Source organism: Lynx canadensis, chromosome B2 (genome assembly GCF_007474595.2).
Source record: "Lynx canadensis isolate LIC74 chromosome B2, mLynCan4.pri.v2, whole genome shotgun sequence".
Lineage (NCBI taxonomy): Eukaryota > Metazoa > Chordata > Mammalia > Carnivora > Felidae > Lynx > Lynx canadensis.
The window spans coordinates 91,138,824-91,162,963 of record NC_044307.1 but is presented as its reverse complement, the minus strand read 5'-3'; the positions used below and the strand labels follow the sequence as shown (position 1 = coordinate 91,162,963).

General features: G+C 36.7%; 1 protein-coding gene across 1 annotated transcript in view; it reads left to right on the top strand.

The window, feature by feature from the left end:
* The window catches only part of ASCC3 (activating signal cointegrator 1 complex subunit 3), a 362,261-nt gene extending 342,300 nt beyond the window's left edge, over positions 1-19,961 (top strand). Inside the window, 5 exon segments of the mRNA XM_030317096.1 lie at positions 7,520-7,671; positions 9,355-9,502; positions 13,729-13,938; positions 16,129-16,304; positions 16,386-19,961. Coding sequence (XP_030172956.1) covers positions 7,520-7,671; positions 9,355-9,502; positions 13,729-13,938; positions 16,129-16,304; positions 16,386-16,533 — 834 coding nt within the window. The 3' untranslated portion in view covers positions 16,534-19,961.
* Positions 19,962-24,140: the final 4,179 nt, after the last annotated feature.

Below are 24,140 nucleotides of genomic sequence, written 5' to 3'. Positions count from 1 at the left end.
CCTGATGAAAATTTCTTAATGGATGAGTATTTAAAAGCAAATAATGCTAAATGAATTTAATCCTGAAGGATTAATCTTCCAAATGCAAAGATCCATACTATGGTGCAAAATCATCATCCAGTTGACTCACTCTGTTTCACATCTGAAACTAATATAAACCTTGTATGTTAACTATACTGGAATTAAAATAAAAATGTAGTAAAAAAAAAAATAGAATCATCATCCAGATAGTGGTTATTTCTTCATGTATGAGAGCTACATTTTAATTCCTCAGTAGAACACAGGAAACAACATTGAAACAAGGTACCATTTCCTTCCCCAGAAGCAACACAGAGCTAAATGCATGTAGCATTTCCAAAACTAACACAAATGTGTGGATTTTGAGGTGTTAAACACCTTTACTTATTCTTGTGGATTTACAGGCAATCTCCCTTCAAGCACTATAATATAATTTGGAAGGCTATTTCCCCCTGGGTGACTCTACCTGTAAGCTTTTGTATGACAATGTGGTGACGGTTTATTGATGATGTGATGCTATTATGAAGGATCCTTCTACCCCCAGCTCCTGTCCTCATACCCACATAACAATCCTTTTCCCGGTTGGGGCTATAGGAAATGAGTAATGCTTAACCCATTTGTGTGATCAACTCACTTAAGCAGCTACTGTGAAATGTTAATCACAACTTTAATTTGTACTGCATTAGCATTTTGATTAACTTGTAGGCTTGCTAGCACACTTGAAGCGCTTTTACTCATAGTTACAGCTCGGAAATGACTTTTTGATTAATTAAGTTTGTTAGACAGCAGCTGAGCTTCCTGAATGCTAACCTTCTGGGGGGAAAAGTTCAGGAGAAAGTTCCAGTGAACAACTGTTGCTATTGAAAAGGATTCTTATAAATGTACTTGTAGCATTTTAATTATTGACAAAATATTGTATCATTACTTGCAGCTGACCTCAACCTTTAAAAGAGTATGCCTTTCTGTCAAGAAAAGCTTTTTTTTTTTTTCTTTCAGTTTTTCCCATCATTGTAAAACTTCTGGGAGCTCTTGAACTAAATAGTGCATTTTCTAGCAGATGTGTAACAACGAATGTTCTAACAAGCTGCTTAGGATGAATTTCCATAGTCTTTTTTTTTTTAATACTTTATATTTTAGAACAGTGTTAGATTTATTGAAAAGTTGCAAAGAGAGTACAGAGAGTTCCTATATATTCCACACCCAGTTTTCCTCTGTTAGCAACATCTGACATTAATAAGGTACATTTGTCACAATTAATGAACCCATATTGATACATTATTATTAACTAAAGTCATACTTAGAATTCTTTAGTGTACTTAATGTCCTTTTTCTTTGCTAGGGCCCCATTAAAGGTACCACATTACATTTAGTTGTCATATCTCCTTAGGTTCCTCTTGGCTATGAGTTTCACAGACTTTTATTTACTTATTTTTTATGATCTTTCCATAGTATTTTGCATTATCATGACATTCCATAAATAGTAACTTCTGTAAATTAATGAAAATCTTTTTCTCCCATTCTAGACTAAACCTTTCTCTTAAGTTCTGTCAATATATTATCTTTATGTCCTCTAATTTGAACAGAAATGGCAACATTATCTAACCATTTCAGCCTTTGTCATGATCTTATTTTCACGTGGTTGTTGCAATCTGTACACTGCAACTAGATACCCAAGGGTGACTAGCAGGAGATGTGAGGAAAAGAGAAAAAGTTCCTTAAAGAGAGCAAAGGATAAAGAGAGGAAGAAGAGAGGGTACGAGTCAGAATGGTAAGGGGGCTGTGGGTAGAAGAGCTGGGGCATCATCTGTCCTCTCCATATGTACTCTCTACAGCCACAGACTCTTGATGACAGTGAGGACTAATTCACAGACTTTTCAAACTAAATTTAGAAAATGTTAAATAATGGACCTTAGAACTACATCTTATTATCCACCTGTTAATGCCATTTGATGTATCTTGAATGATAGCTTTTCTTTAGTGTTCAGTGATTCTATTTTCTTGCAATGAAGTTGACTTAATTCGGTCACAGTACTCAAAGTTCCTATGTTACCCTTGAACCATTTAAACCCAGAATTCAGTTGGATTCCAAATGATACATAATACGTGTATATCAAATATTAAGATGTACTTATAATCAAATTATGGATTCAAATGTATTCGAAAATTACTTTTTCAAAAATTGTGTTGATAAAATTCGTTCAGAGACAATAATTGATCAAACTCCTAATTTGTCTGGAGTTTCTATTTTTCCATTATGTAGGGGGGGAAAGGACACATGTAAACCACTTTAAATTCTTCTTGAAATAATACAGGGTAGGGGCACCTGGCTGGCACAGTCGGTAGAGCATGAGACTCTTAATCTCAGGGTCATGAGTTCAAGTCTCAGGTTGGGTGTGAAGCCTACTTAAAATAAAATTTAAAAAAAGCCAAGGTAAATGTAAATCATTCAAAGGTAATAAAATATAGTGTAATGCACCCAGGTAATTGATTGGCAAACCAAGATCAAGTCTTAATTTCACTTTTGAGTGGTGTGATTGCATGGTCACTGAACTCACGAGCTTCAGTTTCTCTGTGAAAGGAGAATGATTACTAATCCCTGCCTCACACTTGGTATCATTAACAATCAAAGTTGAGCTATTTACGAAAGTGTTTTATAGTCTCTGCACTATTATGCAAGTATTTTCCCGACACCATATACACATATAGTCTATGCAGGTTGACTTGAATAATATAATTCACTGTTTAGGACTTTTAATGATTGAATGAAATTTTATTTGATATAATATATGGAGAGACATGTTGTCAAGCTTGCATTGTTAAATATAATCTATGATAGCAGAAGGTATGAAAAATATCTCTAGATTTGGACAAATCTGTCCTTTGCAGAAGTAGTAACACCACTGTGAAAATGTGGTTGAATTTAAATGCTAAGACCAAGTCTGATATATGCTTAGGGAATTCTTGAAATTGATTCAAAATAAATGTTCAGGACATGAGTTGTATTCAAGTCATAAAGCATGCCTTTGGCTCCAGGACTCCAAGAGTCTAAAAAATTTCCTTCCAGAGAGTGTCCATTTTCTAAACTTGTCGTTGTTTATGGGAGTGAGGGGTGGGTTGATTTTTGTAGTTTGTGGTGGTGGTGGTTTACCTTGGCATAAAGCCACATACTGCAGAAGTTCCTTAGTTTTTACCTGGACTTTTCACCTGGCTCCATAGTGGCACCTCGGTTAAAACCCCTGGTCTCCTATGAATAAATGACAGCTCCACTGTTTCTATTAATTATGACAATATTTTAATAGTAGTATAATTTTATAAATGAATACAGTGCTAGAAATTATATTTCCATTTTGTCACAGCTGGAAATGACAAAGAGTTCTCAATCAACAATCAATTGAAGTTCATTCCAACTTAGTAGGAGAAAGTCTCATACACAGAGTCAGCCCCCATCCATTTTCCCCTACACTTAGAATTATCCTAGTTTTGCCCTGTAGTAGGTAGCATGCCAAGTAGAAAGTGGATGAAAGATAAAGGGGGATTAAGTATTTGCCTAATATTAATGTTAAGCTGGTAAAAAATATCCACAGAGTTATATCTCCTCAATGTACTAAAACCACCTTTGTTGTTTGGTATTAGATCTCTGTAAGGGACTTTGAGATGAGTTGGGGAACTGAGCCGTGATCTCCAGCTGTTACCAAATTCAGTCCCACTCTGGGAAGGAGCATACCTACTAGGTTTTATCTGTCAGGAGGACTGCTACAAAGGACCATGAGACACAGGGAATCCATCGTAGGCTCAGTCATGCGGAGATACATCACTACAAGTTACTAGGACCCTCAAGTCCATTTACCTGGACCATCCCCTGGCCTTAGCTTCTTTAGGGGTATACCTCTGAACAGTAACCAGGGCTTGACCACTCAAACTGAGAACCAAGCCCACATCCACCAGTTTGGCCGGAGCCTCAGGGACTGTCGTTAGCCTTGTTCCCTGACTATCTTATAATTGGCACCTCCCCTGATGAACTGTTTTGCCCATTCCATGCATCTGCTCCTGACCTTGCATGCTCTGGGCCTCAAGGCCCTATACTTCTCGATGCAGAAATTCACGCCAAAAGGCCCAAAGGAAATCCTTGTTAGAAAAAATGGACTATTTTAGAGTGTTCTTTTCATTTTATCATGGAAAAACTTTAGAAATAGGCCCCTGTTTGTTGAGATCTGTGTTCCAGGCAGTATATTAGATACCTTACTTAGTATATTACCTCATTGTACCTATATAGTTCCCCTATAAGGACATGTAATAACACCTTGAAATTGGAACAAAATTAGGATTCAAATCTATGTCTATCTGACACCGAAGCTTGTAATATTTTTCCTACACTGCACTGCCTTCAGAAAGTTTGCAATAATTTAGGCAGAAGTTGTTATAATCATTGTAATTGGGTTTTTTACCAATATTCTTCAACACACACACACACAATACTCTTTGAGTGCACTGGGCTAGAGTTAACAGAATATTTCTAAATTCTTGCTGCCAAGAAATCTATAGTTTAAAGGGCAGATATGTAAACAAAGAATCACAATAGGGTAATGGTGGCATGTGTCCAGAGCAGCAGATGCACAGAAAAAGAAATACCTACAATCCATCTGGAAGAATCAGGGAGACTTCACAGTAAGAAGTAGCATTTGAGGGGCACCTGGGAGGCTCAGTCGGTTAAGCGTCCGACTTTGGCTCAGGTCATGACCTCACAGTTTGTGCATTTGAGCCCCGCGTCCTCAGCGAGCTCTGTGCTCACAGCTTGGAGCCTGGAGCCTGCTTCAGATTCTGTGTCTCTCTCTCTCTCTGTGCCTCCCTCTCTTGTGCTTTCTCTCTCTCTCTCTCTCTCTCTCTCTCTCTCCCTCTCTCTCTCAAAAAAAATAATAAACATTAAAAAAAGAAGTAGCATTTGAGCTAAACTTGAAGGATGAATCAGAATTTCCCGGGTAAACAGAGCAGGATTTGCAGAAAGAGAACATTAAGAGCAAGGACAAAAGTGGGAAAATAGCAGTAGTTTAGTATTGCTATTTTAGGAGTACAGAAAGGGGCCAGAATGATAAGCCAGGACGGGCTAGATCACAGACCAGAACTATCATGCAGAGAAGTGCTAGCTAGCATTGTCCTCTACACCATGAGAAGCCATCAAAGAAATGTAAGCAGACAAATGACACAATCAGTGTCATCTCTGTGATGATTTACTTTGGTAACCATATAAAACATGGATTGAAGAAAAATTATATGAGATGAGAATAAAGGGGTAGTTATTAATATTCCAGGTAAGAGGTGATGAAGGCCTACAGTAAGGCAGTGGTAGAGGTGGGGGGTGAGGGGTGCAGAGAAAACAGGCCCAACTCGAGAGTGATTGAGCAGAGAGCAACACTTGGCTCACCACATTTGGGTGGTTGCAAAACCTTTTTTTATTCCAGATTCTTGATCTCCCTACCTGCCTTTTCTCTAAATTAAAACAAGAGAAATAATAGTTTTCAATTCATGACATGGCTTTTCATTTACTTCATGTAAGCAATCACTTTGCATGATTTTTTACATTTTCACATCTGGATCATACAATGAAAAATTGTGGGGAATGCTCATAAATTTTATGAAATCTTTCAACTTCATCATGAAAACTTCAAAGTTAAAAACATATGGTCCATCCATCGAGCTCTTCATGTATGTGAGCTTTTGGTCTGGAATTTATTTCCAGTCAAGTTATAATGTAAAATCGCCATAGTTACCCACATTACAACTTCTAACACCATCATGATCTGCATTAGGTATAATTATTCATTTCTTTTTTCTTTTCGATTCCCTTACATAACTCAAGAGTTGTGACTTGTGAACTAATGCTGGGGTTTTTTTTCCCCCTTTGGTCTGAGTACAGTGTTCCTCATGATCTTTTTGTCTCATACGCTTCAAAGAAAAACAGAGTATTTTAATCAACTGTGCAGAGAAACGGGAAGAATGCAAGCCAATTTTCCCTAGATTGATAAACATGTACATTCATACAAGTATACACATTGATATACACATATACGTACATATAAATGTATGTATTGCATTAGTATGAGGCTTTTTCATATATAGAGGACTCATGGGTGCTAAAACCCCATTTGACCATTTCATCATAATAACCATGATATCCAGAAATGTTGACCCATTTCCTTGTAATGTGTTTAAAAAGACAGCAGACTGGTTTAGCCAGATGTTTTTTAAACTATTGTACTCTTTCTTAAACTAGAAAACACAGAATAGGAAATTCAAAACTTAGAAGAAAAATGTGTCTGCCTCAGTAGTATTAAGTAATATGGCAAATTAGTTTTAGTAGCATAATATGCCTTAAAAATTATTTCCAGGAGTGCCTGAGTGGCTCAGTCAGTTAGGCATCCAACTCTTGATTTCTACTCAGATCATGATCTTACTATTCATTAGATCAAGCCACGCGTCAGGCTCTGCACAGAGCCTGCTTGGGATATATATTCTCTCTCTCTCTCTTTCTCCCTCCCTCCCTCCCTCCCTCCCTCTCTCTCAAAATAAATAAACCTTAAAAAATTATTTCCAAAAATATTCTAATAGGTTTTTACAACATTTTCATAAATATTTTATTGTTGAACTCTTTACCATGAAACTATCATTTTAAGCATTTACTACATGTCATTTCTCTTAGCTTTATGTCTTCATTTCCCAAAAACAAGAGAGTACACTCCTAAAACTGTATAAAGTAGCTGCCTCAGATCATGATATTAACTTATGTGTCTTTAAGTCAGCATTCTCCAGAATCTAATTTAATTGAAATAGCTTTGCCTGTGTAAACTTCTCCTTTGTTTAAATAAGATTTCACTGTTTAGTTTTGCCTTAAGCAAATGCAGCGTTTGTTTGTCCATAAAACAGTAGATTAAATGTATAGGCTAATATGAATAGTTTCTCATCCTTCCACTTGTACCACTGGCAGTAGCCCTATTTGTAAGTGTGTAGTATATTATTTTCATTGAAAACCGAGGCTCTGTCTTTAGTCCACTTTTTGGAGAAAATAAATTTCTGGCAAAAAACCTATTGCCTTACTATTACTGATACTAACTTTGGAAAAGACTTCCAGAGATTCACTCTTTAAATCCGGCTTCCAGTGCTCTTGATGCAGTGAATTATATAGGTATTTGTTCTTAAAGTAGATTGAGTTTTTCTCTGTTTTATTGCTGGGTACCAGTATTTCCTGGCTCTATGTGCTACCCTACAAACAGCTAAATATTTGGCACTTTACAGGAAGTGGTGTACAAGTGCTACAAGAGTTTGGGGGTTGTTCCTACCAATCCAACTGTGGTTTACTTTCTGGTTTCTATTTTGGTTAATAGTAATTTAGAGGTATCATGCTCATTTTATGTTCGTTTGCTTTTTGTTAAGGTTAACATTAGATCCCCAATGGAGAGGGCAAGGGCCATGGTATTCTTGTAATATGTGCATTTTTCCCCCTGTTCAGGCAATGTTGGATGTGGCTGCAAACCAGGGCTGGCTGGTGACTGCCCTGAATATCACCAATCTGGTTCAGATGGTGATCCAGGGTCGGTGGTTAAAAGACTCTTCTCTTCTTTCAGTACCAAACATAGAACACCACCATCTTCACATTTTCAGGTAATTGTTTTAATTTTCAATGTGACTGGTTTTTTTTATTTCAAAAATAATATTTTCTTTACATGTGTGATCGCTTAAATTTTATGTTATGCCTAAGATATTGGTTCTTTACAGTGAAAATGCCTGTCTCCCAGAGGGAGACATGAGCTAGTGATATAAGCTTCTCAAGTTGGGATTTGGTCATCTACCACAAGCTGAATCACAATTCATTTTAGCCTTCTATTACATTGTTTTCTATTTACAGCATTACCTACATTTCCATTTTAACTGCATTTATTCCTTTACAATATCAGCCTTCATTTTAAAAGATGTTATGAAAGTGCTGTGTAATCAAAACCAAAATGAATTACCTATTTCTCTAATTGCAGAATAGATTTGAGGGATCTGGAAATCCATTGTCAAAGGTAAATCGTACATCCGCAAAATGTCCAAAACTGGGTAGTTGTATATACTAGCAGCTCAAGATATAACCTATATTTAAGAGTTTATATTATCATCCAACTATTTAACCTGTAGGTCCTGTTTACATAGCTGCAAAAATTCTAGCAAAAAAAAAAAAAGAACAGTACATCTTGTAAGCAAGATTGGCAGTATTTAAATAAAAGTGTTTCTTTCACACTAGCATTTCACATCAGTTGAGAAATACTTTGCAGCTAAAATGTTGGTTTACAGTCATGTAGACCGAAAAACAGAAGAAAGCAGTCTGGCTGTAGGCTGCCATCATGTACTTGCTGCCTGTCAGCTAGACTATGGCGTGCACTCATTTGAGGCATCTAGACACAGAGGCCAACCAGAACCTCACACACACATGGGGGTCTCCAGGGAAAGTCCCTCAGTTGGCCTCAAGTGTACTGGGTGCCAAGGCAATTATTTCCATGGTGCTTGAGCCCCCAGCATGGGATGTCCTGGAAACTAAAAGGCATATTCAGAGAGTGAGCCATACCAGCAGCAGGTGGCATGAGGAGAAAAGCAGATACCTCATGTCTGCAGCTCAGTTTCAGGAACCCTTCCAAGACAGTACTAAGCGTTACGGGAGTTGGGTTTCAACAGTAAAGTAGGTACATAAGAGTACTACTGTGACACAGCACGCAGGGCTGTTATGGAAAGCTGCTTGGGGTCTAGGAGATTTCATCCAGCTCTTTGCTGTCATCCTGAAAAAGCTCTATTAATATAATTTTAATCATATTTTTCTTCTTGTTGTATAAACAAGATAGTAAGATTTAGGTGGACTGTGTTTCTGTGCCATAAATCTCAAAGATTCCCAAATGTACTTTTCGTTGTAGGTTCCCAACAACTTAAGATGAAAACTTTACTCAAGTAATTATATTAGAGACATTTGCCCGCATCCTTTAAAAAAAATATCAGGGCTCCAATTCAGTGCTTTATCCACAGGAAGCACTGGTATACATTAGTGCCTTCCTATAGAAATTCACCCCCTACCCGTAAACCCTAAGTAGTTACTGAGCTCACATTTGATTTACACATCTTATGTCATAATAGCCAGACTGCCTTGGATTGATATCTTAGAGAATGCTGGCTGATTTTGAAACATAATGATTATAGCCTTTAAAAAGTTGTATAGTAATCTTAATTTTAAAAAAACTGTTGTCATCAGGTAAACCATCGTTAGGAATTCTCATTTATTCTAGGAAAGAATTAGTTAGTGTTGATAATATTTTTCAGGAAATGGAGCACAGGCACAAAAGGCGGACGTACTGGGTGCCATGGCTTCATCGAGTGCCTTCCTGAATTGCTCCATGCCTGTGGAGGGAAGGACCATGTATTCAGCTCGATGATGGAAAATGAGCTAACAGCTGTAAAAATGAAGCAGGTAAGATCATTGTTTCTGTGTTTCAAATCTTCCTTATTCTGTCTGGGAAATTGTACCTAGAGTTTTCTAACCTAAAGCATTGGTTTTGGAGTCTGATTCATCTGGGTTTAAATTCTGTCTACCATATGCCATGATTATGAACATGAAAACATCATACCTGTCTCATGAAGTTTTGTGAAAATTAAGCAGGATGTTATTATATAAATTGCTTTATGTAGTTCCATGGGGCGCCTGGATGGCTCAGTCAGTTGAATGTCCAACTCTTGATTTCAGCTCAGGTCACGATCTGAGAGGGTTGTGGGATCAAGTCCCACACTGGGCTCCACACTGAGCATGGAGCCTGCCTGAGATTCTCTCTCCTCCTCCCTCTGCCCCTCCCCCGCTCACACATGCGCAAGCACATGTGCACACTCTCTCTCTAAAACAAAAATAAAAATTTTAAAAACAAAATGTAGTTATGTAGTTTCTAATATAGAATAGAGCTCAATAATATTAAAAATAGTTACAGTGACAATAATTAGTAGCATTGGCATTATTCAAAGTTGATTGTGTATTAAAGTATTAATGTATTAATGTATTAATACTGATTAATGTATTAAACCAGTTTAGAAAGGACTACAGTAGCTTGTCCATCACTAGGCTATATTACCCACTTGGGTATAAATTTCAGTTGAGTAGATTTTCATGCAATTCCCTCAGTTACTTTTTTATGCCCTCCCCCTTTATTTTAATTGCTTATTGTTCCTAGGTTCTAAAGTATTTCTCTAAGAAACCCCTTTTTTGTCTACCACATAACTTAGATAGAGAGCTAAATGTGTGTTGTAAAAGACAACATAGGTCATCTCTCTAAACCTAGTCTTTGGAATGGCCAAAAATATGAATGAATGATGCCAGAAGTATTTGGCATATATAGACTTTTAAGTCTTAAGCAGTTTTAGCCTAAACATGTCAAACATTCAGGATTTATAACATAATTAACATACTGACTTGCAAATGCAAGTATTAAGATAAAGAAACTTCTAAACCATGTCATTCTTTTTTTCCAGTGGAACTTAGTTTTGAGCAAGACTTAGAAAAAGCGTAACAGGCAGTGAAGTCTGATTGTTCAATTTCTGTTGAACTCAAAATTGGCACAAAAAAACAACCTAAATTTTCATAATAAGTGCCTACCTTTCTAACTAAATTACCATCAAAATTATGAATAAAAACAATATATTGAAATCAAAACAAGGCTTCTGTTAGCAACAACAGATTTCTAACCTAACATACATTGATTTCAAGCCAAGTTTTAGATGTGATGAAAAATTAGAACATTGTTATAATTAGTTCAGGGAGAACTCAGAAGTAAACTTACTTAATTTATTTGCATAAATTGCCATTCTGTTATCTTTAAAACCAAATGCAAATTGGCTCAGTCTGATATGATGATGGTTATTTGGCTCAAAAGTGCTTCAATTTGCAGAGCAATCTGGTGTCGGCTCTGCAGTGAGGCGATCCCAGGTAACATACAAATCCTGAATTATTCCAGAAATTAGTATGTTTAAAGCATCAATTTAAGTGCTAATTGCAGTAGTAATGAGAAAAAGCAGTATGACTGTGAGATTTGCATCTTCTACCCCATCAGTATGCCTGGAACGGCTGCTGACTGGCAGAGGATTTGGCTGCTAATTAAATAATTGTATGCATGGCAATGCTCTTGCCTGATTCAATAGATGAAGATTAATCCTCAGATAAATATGTTTGGCTGGTATTGAAATGTCTTAGCAATTTCTTTAAAAATAGCTTATGTTTTTTTGTATATATGTGTGTGTATACATACACACACCCAACAAGTATGTGTGTACACACCAACGATGAAAAAAAAATATTTAAGCGCTACTGAAAGATTACATATATATGAAAACCAGATTTGACTTTTGGGGGCTTTATAAAGTAAAATCCCAATGAGTTGCTAATAACTGGAAACACCTCTTGGTAACTAATTTAATAGTATAAGTAAAGAAACATGAAGTCTTGCTTCCTGTAGTAATTGTTGTTTGTGTTGTCTCACAAACTTAAATGCTTTACAGAAATTGTGTATTAAGTGTCCCCTTGATCACTTTTCCACTCTGGCCAGTCTTAGAACATCAAGTAGTATAGCTTCTATACTCAATGACTGTTGGCTCTAGGAGGGGATAGGGCCATCTGTTACCTTGAATGAAGCACAGTGTAGACCATTCTGTACCTTGACTATTTCAAGATCTATTCCAGACATCATTTCAGATTCACAAGACAAGTTATAGGATTGTATTTGGATTGAAAATTTGCATTGGATTTACATTTTTTGAATTCCTAAGGGGTAGTTTGATTCACGAGGGCTACTTCATTTCAATTAGGTGTACTCAGCAGCACTAAAAGTCTTAGCAAACAGAAAATCAAAGCCTATAAGGAAATCTATGGTATATATTTAAGAAATAAAAGAAAAACCAAAATTAAAGTACTCTTAAAACCTAACTTAAAAGGTAACTGATTAGTAACTGATTAAAACAACCAATATATTGAGAAGTTTCTTGACTGATAGTGATATTGCCACATAGTTATAAATATTAGAAAAATATGACAATAAGTAACATGACAACATTAAGTTTATTTTGTTACATCCTTTCTGTAGACTTAGGAATTCATTCATTCATTCAATAAAGATGTCACTTGATATATGCATACTGATTTCTCAAAATATCTTTCCATTTAAAGAGCAAGAATGAAATCAGTAAGATATTTTATATCCCTTTAAAATGCATCATTTTAGGGGCGCCTGGGTGGCGCAGTCGGTTAAGCGTCCGACTTCAGCCAGGTCACGATCTCGCGGTCCGGGAGTTCGAGCCCCGCGTCAGGCTCTGGGCTGATGGCTCAGAGCCTGGAGCCTGTTTCCGATTCTGTGTCTCCCTCTCTCTCTGCCCCTCCCCCGTTCATGCTCTGTCTCTCTCTGTCCCAAAAATAAATAAACGTTGAAAAAAAAAATAAATAAAATAAAATGCATCATTTTAATTGGTATTCTCAATATAATGCCAAAAATACATACTTATTTCCAGAAGGACCCTAGACTTACAGGGTTCTTTATGATATACAGACATATAGGAATGTTTTCCTTTCAGAATACATTTGGAATATGGACAAAAAAAATTTTTGTACAATAGTCAATGAATGATGCTGAGTGACATCAACAATTGCATCACAGCGTTTTTTTTTTTTTTCAGGTTGCCTTTATATCCCCAAGTAATGCTCTCTGCCTTAGAAGTCATGTAAATATTAGATCCGATGCTTCTCTAAAACAAACAAGTTTAAAAACAAGCATTTTTAGACTTATTGTTTAATATAGACCATAGCCACTCAATATCTAGGAGGGATTTACAGTGAAAGAGTCACAGTGTAGCTAATGATTAATACTTTTTTAGTTGCCTTTAAAAAGACTTCAGGGGCACCTGGGTGGCTCAGTTGGTTAAGTGTCCAACTCTTGATTTCGGCTCAGGTCATGGTCTCATGTTTCATGAGATAGAGCCCCGCGTCAGGCTCTGCACTGACACCGGGGTGCCTACTTGGAATTCTCTCTCTCTACCCCACACCCCTGCTTGCTCTCTCTCTCTCTCTCTCTCTCTCTCTCTCTCTCTCAAATAAATAAATAAACGTTAAAAAAATAATAATAATAAAGACTTTAAACTACAAAGAGCAAAAGCACACTAGTTTGACACACATACAAATGAGTTCAAGAAAAACTGGGAAATCTGAACAAGAGCTGTGGATTATATCATGTCAATATCCTGTATTAATATTGTACTTTAGTTTTGAAAAATGCTACCATTGGAGGAAACTGGCAAATTGGTGCACAGGATCTCTCTGTGTTAGTTCTCACAACTGCATTGAATCTAGAATTAATGTCAAAACAGAAGACCCATGGGGGAGGGGAAGGAAAAAAAAGTTAGAGAGGGAGGGAGCCAAATCATAAGAGACTCTTAAAAACTGAGAATAAACTGAGGGTTGATGGGGGGTGGGAGGGAGGGGAAAGTGGGTGGTGACCATTAAGGGCACCTGTTGGGATGAGCACTGGGTGTCGTATGGAAACCAATTTGACAAAAAATTTCATTTAAAAAAAAAAAGGTTGATTTTTTTCAAAGCACACTGTTTCATACTTGATCAGTGCATTTGACATTAACCATCCCTTTATTATCTTTTCCTCTTTTTTTATTCAGGCATGGAATTTCTTATCCCACTTGCCGGTGATAGATGTTGGCCTAAGTGTTAAAGGCTGGTGGGATGACTCAGTGGAAGGACATGGTGAACTTTCTATCACAACTCTGACTTCAGACAAACGAAATGACAACAGGTGGATCAAATTGCATGCTGATCAAGAGTATGTGCTTCAAGTCAGCTTGCAGAGAGTCCACTTTGGGTTCCACAAGGTATAGTGTTTGGTTTCCATTCTCAAATGCTTCACACCAGACACCGGCATGCGCCACCACACATATCTTTTATATTACTAATGTGTCCGTGTCATTCATGAATCCTGCTTTCTCAACTGGCCTTAAGCGGCAAGAGTCAGTCTTCTGAAATCAATCATTTCTCCCCATGTGCCATTTTTCAGCCCCAGAATATCCACCTTACATAATACATTGCGTGACGTACTGCTCTCATATGGTCTATGTACTCAGTCCGGCAGAATTCCCTGCAATGCCTTTTGGAGTGCAGATTCCCTGGCCGTACTTATCAGAATGACTGCATCAGAATCTCAGGGGGAGAGGTCTCAAAATCTGTACCTTTACCCAGCACCCCGAATGATTTTTAAGGACTTGAAGGTTTGGGAAGCACTGCCCTGGGGCACTTTGATATGTAGGGACCGCATTTGGCTGCATGGGAGCAAAGTTTTACCACTTAGATCTGTGACTTTGAGTAAAACACTAAGCTTTTCTCCACCTCAGATGCCACATCTGCTTGTTTCCTTCACCGTAATACCTGTGAGAGAGCGTTGTCAATGCTCATACAGGTCAAAAATTTAAAGTGTGTTCATTTCCAATTACTGTGCTTTTTTCTGTTACCTATGACACAAATATTAAATATTGGGGCGTCTAAGAATATTAGCATACAGCATGTAGGCAGATTGGTTTTTAGTACCATAATTGAAATAAGAAAGGATTTGTCTTCTGTTTCACCCAGTGCCAAATCTAAAATAAGCCCTCAGGAATGAAGTGGTTGTTCGTGAGTACGGTCCACTCTCTTTCAAACACAGAATGGCAAGTAGCTTTCTGTTGTTACATCTATTAGTGCTGTGCTTTCAGGTCCCATCTCACTTAATTTCTAATGCTAAAAATCAGTCAGTGTAAGTTCGAACCGATTGGCCTCTGGCAGTGTAGAGGCTCTAATACGACCATTTTTAGAAGACCTAATGTATCCCAACTTACAAAAAAATATGGTAGTAATCATACAGATAAAATCATGGGGGAAAACTACAATTTTTCTACCTTAGTATTACTACTTAAAAATGTAATCATGCCTTAATCATGCTAGAAAAACTCTCAGTTTTGTTTCTAAATGCTGTAAAAATGCATTGCTCTCAGACTTCTCTTTTAAAATGTCTTAAGTGCAACATCTCCCTCTAGAATATTTAATGATGTCTGATTGAAAGCATGTCATTATCAGTACATTTTATGCCATAATGCCAGTGTCTTAAAGAATCACTAAAATCTTGTATTTGGTAAAATCGATCTAAAGTAAAGACTTCAAATGCTGCCATTTTGGCGATATCTGATCTTGGATTGTGGTGATTGATGCATTTTACAAATCACTTGGCTTACAATTTCCCATTCCTCAAAGAAATGATTTTTTAATATTGCCATATTAGAATATATGTTTTTTAAATTTTTTTTTTTCAACGTTTATTTATTTTGGGACAGAGAGAGACAGAGCATGAACGGGGGAGGGGCAGAGAGAGAGGGAGACACAGAATCGGAAACAGGCTCCAGGCTCCGAGCCATCAGCCCAGAGCCTGACGCGGGGCTCGAACTCACGGACCGCGAGATCGTGACCTGGCTGAAGTCGGACGCTTAACCGATTGCGCCACCCAGGCGCCCCTAGAATATATGTTTTTTTATGTGAGTTTAATTCTTGGGTTGAGGGAAGGTATTTATATGATATAGTGCTTACTATCTTGAGGTCCAAGGTCTAGTCTTGATTGTCTTTTTTCCCCTAGGTATCAGTTTCTTGTGAATAAGACTTTGGAAGATTTGGTTAACAGGATTGTATCTCAATTCGTCCATCTTCAAATAGGGTACTAATATCATTTATAAGAATGATGGGAGAATTTACTAATTTGATATTAAGATTCAGGGCTTTCTATTCTAACTGAGCCAAATATGCTGGTGATTATAGCCACAAAGTAGTGTCTATAATGTGCTTTGAGAATCCTGAAAAGTGGCAGGTGATAGCATATCAAAAACACCAAACAATAAAATTTAAAACATCCCAGATAGATAACACTGAACTGCGTAGATTTATGGCCTTCAAGGAAAACAACCTAGCCTTTTAACCACAACCGAAGGGCATAGAAAGTCTAAACATTATTAATGTCTTACCTCTTTTTTTTTTCTGGTTTATAGGGAAAGCAAGACAGCCACGCAGTTACCCCCCGATTTCCCAAATTGAAAGATGAAGGATGGTTTTTGATATTAGGAGAAGTGGATAAGAGAGAACTTATTGCTTTGAAAAGAGTGGGATATGTTCGAAACCATCACGTTGTTTCCATTTCTTTTTATACTCCGGAACTGCCTGGAAGGTAAGCAGGGTCTCACCACCCAAGTTCTGAAAGAATTAAATATGACTGTTGTTTTACATTTCATTCTGTTTTTAAACTTAGGTATATCTACACACTGTATCTCATGAGCGACTGCTACCTTGGCCTGGACCAGCAGTATGACATTCATCTCAATGTCACACCAGCGAGTATTTCTGCCCAGGTCAATGAGGAGGTCTCTGATGCCTTGATTGACCTGAAAGTGAAGTAACCTGACCCGAACAGTCCATTTGAGAGAATTGGTTAAGAAGTCTGCCTGTTCATCTAGACAAAGTCGAATTGCTTGATGTTTGCCTTGGTGGAATCAACTTCTAACCTCAAGACACCCAGGAAATTGACGGTGGCTGCAGTATTGACTCCAGCAACACAAAGTCAGCTGCAGTGGCCTTTTAACAAATGTTGCCTTTCAAAATGTTGTCTTCGTGAGTTTCTTGATATGTAAAATGAACACACGTGTAGGAAAACCTTTTGTGTATATTGAGATGATATTTAGGAATTATCCATCAAATCTTACATCTCACGGTGTAATGTTTACAAGAATGTTGGTTTCTTATTTTCTAAGGAAAACTACACTGAGACATGACAGTGTTAGGATTTGTTGTAACAGATTTCTAGCCCTGCAGCATAAAATACATAAGATAAATCTGTATGGAGACATATAATATGGGTTGTTATCAAAATTTATACTTTGATCACATGGAGTTTCAAGAATTTCTTATAGTCAAAAATGTTAATACTATAGGATGTAAAATTATATTGCAGAGCCCAATGATGATAAGGAAAGCAAAATATACTGATCTTAGAAAATGTGGATACTATAACTGGTGGAAATAAAATATTTAGAGTGCCACTTCAAGACAAGCTGACTCAATTATCTCACCTGCTTCCTTCCCATTTGTTCCCGCCACTCTTCTTTTCATTACCTCTGCTTCAAGACTTTACTTCCATACTCTTTCTGATATTTATTTATACAAGGTGAGAAGTACAGTGTAACTTGTGTTATAACATGGAGAGACCACGTAGTTTTATTATCATGATGACTTATTATTTATGGAAAAGAAGAATGAAATATTGTTATGTAGCATGGATCTTGGGTACTACAGTTATTGTAAAACTTCAAATTATCATAAAGCCTTTTCAGCCTGAGGTTTTATTGTCTTCTCTTACCAGGTGTCTGTCTGTCTTCCATCACTACAGCTGACTATTCACAGTGAAAGTAGCCCTAAACAGGAACTCCATATGCTTGAAGAATATGAACTGACAATAACTCTGAGCCTTCTCTCTTTCAGAAATAATCCAAAATGAGTAGGTAAAAATTATTTCATGACCTTAATTGTTTAAAAAGAAAAATCTGAAGTAAGTTTTAAATTTTTTGATTATTACTAAGTATAAAAGAACTTGGCTTCTAAGATATGTACTGAGCCCTTATATTAGCTTTCTTTTTCTGCTTTCAGAAATCTAAATTCTAAATCTAAGCAAAACAAGGAGATAAAAATTTTTGGTTTAATGAGTTCTACTTAGATCATTTTAAGGTCCTCACAATTCTAAGAATGATTATTGATTCCAGGTTGTCGATTTTAAGTGATGGAGAATGGTTGCAGGGTCTAGAAAGTTACTCCCATAATTTCAGCCTCAGCCCTTTCACTTTCCATCATAAGGATTCTATACTACTCCTGGAAAATAAAATTCTTCCAATTTGAGGCCTTTAAATGAGATTTCAAGGATTCTACCTCGCTTGAAACTTCTACCCAAGTCTTTTGCATGTCAGTTTGAGAGATCTTGGAGTACTACAGAGGTTGCTTCCAGTCTTACCCAAGGTCAAGCACACACAGCCAGCCACATCTGAATGGATGCTTACATTTTTCTTGTTACTCTTCATTTGGCCTGTAATTCAGAAAATATTTTTAAAGTTTCATGAGTAACGCTATATCTGTAAATTAATATTAACCAGTTCATTACAGAGACATCCTGGAAAAGATGATGGACTGTAATCCATCTTCGGTTGAGCAGAATCACAGCACCTCCCTGTCATTAAAAATTATTTGAATCTCCAAACCCTTGTTCACTTACTTGTTATCTTTTATTTGGACTTCTTAAACTACATAGATACCATGCCTATCCATTGAAAACAAATACAGTTACTTTGAATGACTGCACCCTTTGATTCCAAGTCATATTGGAAGCAGTTTTTAATGATTTGAGGGTTGCAGGACTGATCTAAGATGAATTTTATTCTCGAGGTTTCCACCTTGGAATCAGAAGACTGCACTTTGCAGGATGTGGAGGACTAATCTGGAGCCAGTTCTCAAACTCCCTACAGCCAATCAGGCCCATATTTCCAAATGGCCTCAAAAGTGCCCACTTTTCAGGAGGGAATGGAGCTTCTGAAATAACCACATAATTCCTGTAAATGAAAAGGCTAACACTGAGTAATGCTGACTGCCATAAAAATGAAACTGCCTTTTTCATGGCTTGTAAATCGACACCAAAGACCATCAGAAAAGGGAGATTCCAAAAATGTTCTTCATGGCAACACATCAGAATTGGTGCATATTTTCTAAAAGTAATGGTCTAAAGGGAAAAATCTTTTTTGGATGTTTAAGTCTAGGTCTGTGTCTGCTTTTTAGTCAAATTGATGCAAGGGTTATTAAAAAAAAGTACTAACCATGGTGAACCAGCAAAAAAATAAAATGGGTGTAAAGTACAGAAGAGGAAGTTTGGATTGGGGTGGGGGGAAACTCTCACAACACAATTATAAAATAATGAATAAGCAGGCTACTGTCAGAGACCTTCATTAATCAAACGTTATCTACTCCAACATTATAGTTGTCTCTCCACCAAACTCCAGATCACACTGGAAACAAATCATTGCATACTTCTTCAAAAATCTGAAATTGATACTACAAAGGGTGTCTAACAGTCATTCTAACGAAGAAAGCCAGTGACTTCAATTAAGCTTTTAAATAAGCTTGTCAGTTACAATACCAAAACAAATAGGTGGTCTATCAGGAATGTGCATCTTTACATGTGTTACTTCAGCTGGCTATTATCAGAAAATATGCTCTATTTCCCATTACAGCACAGTTTTACCAAGGGTCTAGAAGGAATAGGTATGGAGTGGAAAGAAAAGCTAGGCTTGCAGTATCAAGAGAAGTGGTTTGGGTTTTTTGGTTTTTGGTTTTGAGTTTTTTGTTGTTGTTGTTGTTGTTTTAATTATGTTTCTGTAATACTACCTTGCCCCTGTGTTGTGTTTGGTGATCCAAGCATATATTAGAAGATTTAGGACAATGTATTCCATCAACTCTTCTGTTTCCATTTGTCACCTACAAAACAGAGATGATACCTGCCTGCACTTCCTCTCATAGTATTTGGCTCCATTGTGATAAGGGCAGTGAGCTTCATTCATTGTTGTATACACAGTGTCTGGTACAGCAAGTGTTTTGTCAATTTCATTTAATGAATCTTTTACATGAAAATGCTTAGAAAATGATAAACAGCTGTCAAGAGTAAATAAAAGGTAAATGAAAGCCTAAGGTGATAAATTGTAAACAAACTCATCCTCAGGATAAATTTTATGGCTAAGAGCCCACCCCACCATTGCTATTACCCCCACCAAAAACAATAAAATCTTTGTGCTCAGAGAGGGATTCACTTGTGTTTCATTCCTTTGTGCTACAGTATTTCCACCTCCACAAATACAAATGCATGAGCAATTTCAGCTGTAGCTCAGCGTACATGGGAATGAGGATTCCTACAGTGGGCCTTTTCTGAAAATAGTTTCTGGGGATGTGCTTTGGTGAAGTAGTGAATGGTACATGGAGGCCCCACTGAATGGAAGAGAGGTCCGACTGCCTCATTTCTACCCCTTCTGGTTTCTGAGGATAAACATCACCCTTTCATAGTCTTCCCAAGGGCCATTTCTGATGTCCAAGTCAGCAGAAACAGGGACTATTCTGGAAATAGAACAGGTTTTGAGAACAACGGTGTGGGAGCTCCTCACACTTTCACCAAGTATTTGGGTGCAAGGTATGTGGCACCCAGAATGAAAGACATTTTAAAGCAAGTTCTAAAACTTCCTTAATAGCATCTGTGTACTTTTCCTAACATTGCAAAGCAATACCTACTCTGTCCAGTCTCCCTGGGCATTGTGTTGCTCCCATGCTTGTAAAAGCGTGAAAATCAATTTGAGTGTATTCAGTAAAAACCTAAACCCTTTCCCTTTAAAAGCAAATATTTGGTTCTTCTTTCAGAAGTAACTATTTTTACACCATTTTATCCAACTTCTGAAACCTAATTCTAGCCAAAAATAAGAGGAAAAAAATACGCCACTGGCTTCCAATAGTGCTGTTTTTAGCAGGAGCCATCAGAATAATATGGACATCTTAGTAAAACCTCAATCTTATTTTCTGATACTTTAGAAAAATGCATTCCTCTAAAAACACATTACCCTTCAAGTGGCCTTTGGAGAAACTGAAACATTGAAGAAATCCTTGGATTGCAGCAAAGAACATTCTCCGTGGACAATTCCAATCAATTATAGAAACATAACGGTACCCAGATCATATAATGTACCACAGTGATGATCCTGGCTCCTGTCCATCTAACAAAATGCTGCATCTCATAAGCATTGGTCCTGCTGCTGTATGCAGCTCTTCAGCCCAGAAAGATTTACTCTCGATTGATTGTTGCTTTTCGTGCTAAAAATGGTTGTACATTTGCATCTTCTATTTCAGTTTTGTCATTTCGTTATCTTTGCCACTGTGTTAATTATTTTTGGATGCTTCATCCTATCCCCAAACAATATATTTGAAACACTCATGAGGATGCATTGCATAAATATTGAATGTGTTAAAGACAGAGTCTGAGGTAATTCAGAATGAATTTAAGTAAATTGATTGGAATCAGCTTTTATTTAGGAAATCTTCTAGGGACAATTCTGACATATTTAAAATAACTAACTGTTCACAGAGATGCAATCTGCTTGTGCATTCCAACAAATCCATGAATCAGCAATCAGAACAGAAATACATCCCTTTAATATGCTAGAGAACAGCTAAAAAGAGATTCAGGAAGATGATACCAATTACAGCAATAAAATACCTGGGAAAATTCTTCAGAACAAAAATGTTTTTAATAAAATCAGATAAAGATAATGTAACAATGATGAGGTGTTAAAATGAAAAATGGAAATGGAAAGTACACCCAAGCTGTAATTACATACATGTTTTATAAGTTCAGTAGACAGAAAAATGAGATCTGTTCCACCCTGGTGAACAGTGAGGGAAAGAGAAGTGGCAACTGTAATTAAAAGTCAAATGTCTTGCATTGGATGTGGCAATGATTTCTTGGATATGACACCAAAGGCAGAGGCAACAAAAGAAAAAATAGACAAATTGGACTTCATGAAAAGTAAAAATTCTTGTGCATCAAAAGACACTATTAACAGAATAAAAAGGCAACCCACAGGATGGTAGAAAATATTTACAAACCATATATCTGGCAAGGGATCAATATCTACAAAATGTAGAGAACTCCTAAAACAACCAAAACAAAACAAAACCCTGATCCAAAAAGTGGGCAAAGGAACAAACATTTCTCCAAAGAGATATACGAGTAGCCAATAAACACATGAAAAGATACTCCACATCACTAATCACTAGAGAAATGCAAATCAAAACCACGAGATACCACCTCACACCAATTAGAATAAAATAACAGAAAATAACAAATGTTAGTGAGGATGTGGAGAAATTGGGACCCTTATGCAGTATTTGTGGGAATGTAAAATAGTGGAAAATGGTATGGAAGCACCTCAAAATAATAAAAATAGAATTACCATTTGATCAAGGAATTCCACTTCTGGGTGTATACCCAAAAGAATTGAAAGTAGGGTCTCCAAGAAATATTTGTGCGCCCATGTCCATAGAAGCATCATTCACAGCTAAAACATGAGCAACCCATATGTCCATGAACAGATGAATGGATAAGCAAAATGTGTATGTACATATAACAAAATTTTATTCAGCCTTAAAAAGGGAGAAAATTCTGACATCTGTTACAGCATGGATGAACTTTGAGGACATAATACAAAGTTAAATAAGACAGTCACAAAACACAAATACTGTATGAATCCACTTATATGAGGTACTTAGAGTAGTCAAATTTATAGAGACAGCACAGTGGTGAGAGCCAGGGGCTGGGGAAACGGGGTAGTGAGGAGTTAATAGGTATAGAGTTTCAGTTTTATAAAATAAAACAAACTTAGGAGATGGATGGGGGTGATGGTTGCATAACTGTATGAATGTATTTAATACCCCTGAACTGTATGCTTAAAAATGGTTAAGATGGTAAATTTATGTGTTGTGTTTTTTTTTTTTACCACAATTTAAAAAGGGTATTATTTTTACAAAGTCAAATATTTTGGAGCAAAGATGAAGAATTACAAGAAAACCAAATGACACTTAAAATGTTTACTAAAAGCTCAGGACAATGCACTATTCCACTTCTGGGTGTATACCCAAAAGAATTGAAAGTAGGGTCTCCAAGAAATATTTGTGCGCCCATGTCCATAGCAGCATCATTCACAGCTAAAACATGAGCAACCCATATTTCCATGAACAGATGAATGGATAAGCAAAATGTGTATGTACATTTTACATTGTACATTTTACAATGCACTATGCAGTCACTGTATTGCCAAAAGTAAACATTCTAAATAGAAAATTTATCAGATCATTTTACCAATTTATTCTATGGCACATAAATTTGAAACACCTATTAAATGCTGGATCTGGAAATCTTTGTTTCTAGATATCAAAAATGTAGAAACTGACATAATGGATATCCCTGCACTGTTACTTGAATTTTTTGAGTTATAACATTTTCCATGCCTTTTAAAAGAAAACTAAAGGTATAGTTGATGTCCTGGTACACCTTTTCCCAAGCCTATTTTTCCCTTATATCCCAGAGTTAGTTATTACCTTTCCTGTACATGTTTTTATACTATTACTGATATAACTACATAATTTTGTTCATGCTTTTACACTATTTTCACATATACCTAAAAATATATAGCAGCTGTTGTAGGGAGCCTCCAAGATAGCCCCCAATAATCCTTGCCTCCTGGTATTCACACTCTGGGCAATTGCCTCCCCTTGAATGTTGACCAGACTTGAAGATTAATTTCTGATGAACAGTTTATGGCAAAAGTGATGGGATATCACTACCAAGATTAAGTGATAAAAAGACTCTATGTTGTTTTTGCGAGTTATCCAGGTTGACACAGTTTATTATACAGTATGAATATGTCACAGTTTACTGATTGATTTTTAAGTTGATGGGATTTTATATTCTTAATATGTGCTACTGCAAATAACTGCTGCAACAAACATTTTTCCTAATTTTCATTGGATTATCTTTAATGTCATAAACATGCACATAGCTAAATAATATTCAAATTAAAGATTTTAGTTCAAGAAACAAAAGAACTTAGGCACAAAGAATGTATCATTTGCCTAGACTAACATGACACGTTTGTGTATTCATAGGGCAAAATTTGATCTGCCAAGGTGAAACTATGGATTTCTCCACAGAAACATATCTAGGTAGGTAATGTTGAAATTGTGCAACAAAGGCAGCCACGAAACCATGTTCCAGGCCAATACTGAAGAACACGGACAGCAGAATCTCATGATTTCCTGATTATGTACAAAAGTAGCTAAGTTAGCATGCTTTTTCCTTTTCTGCTTTTCTTTAAACTTAGATGTAACTGCAGCATTTCCCAGTGGATGCTTCTTTTGTGCCTCAGTGGGAGACCTC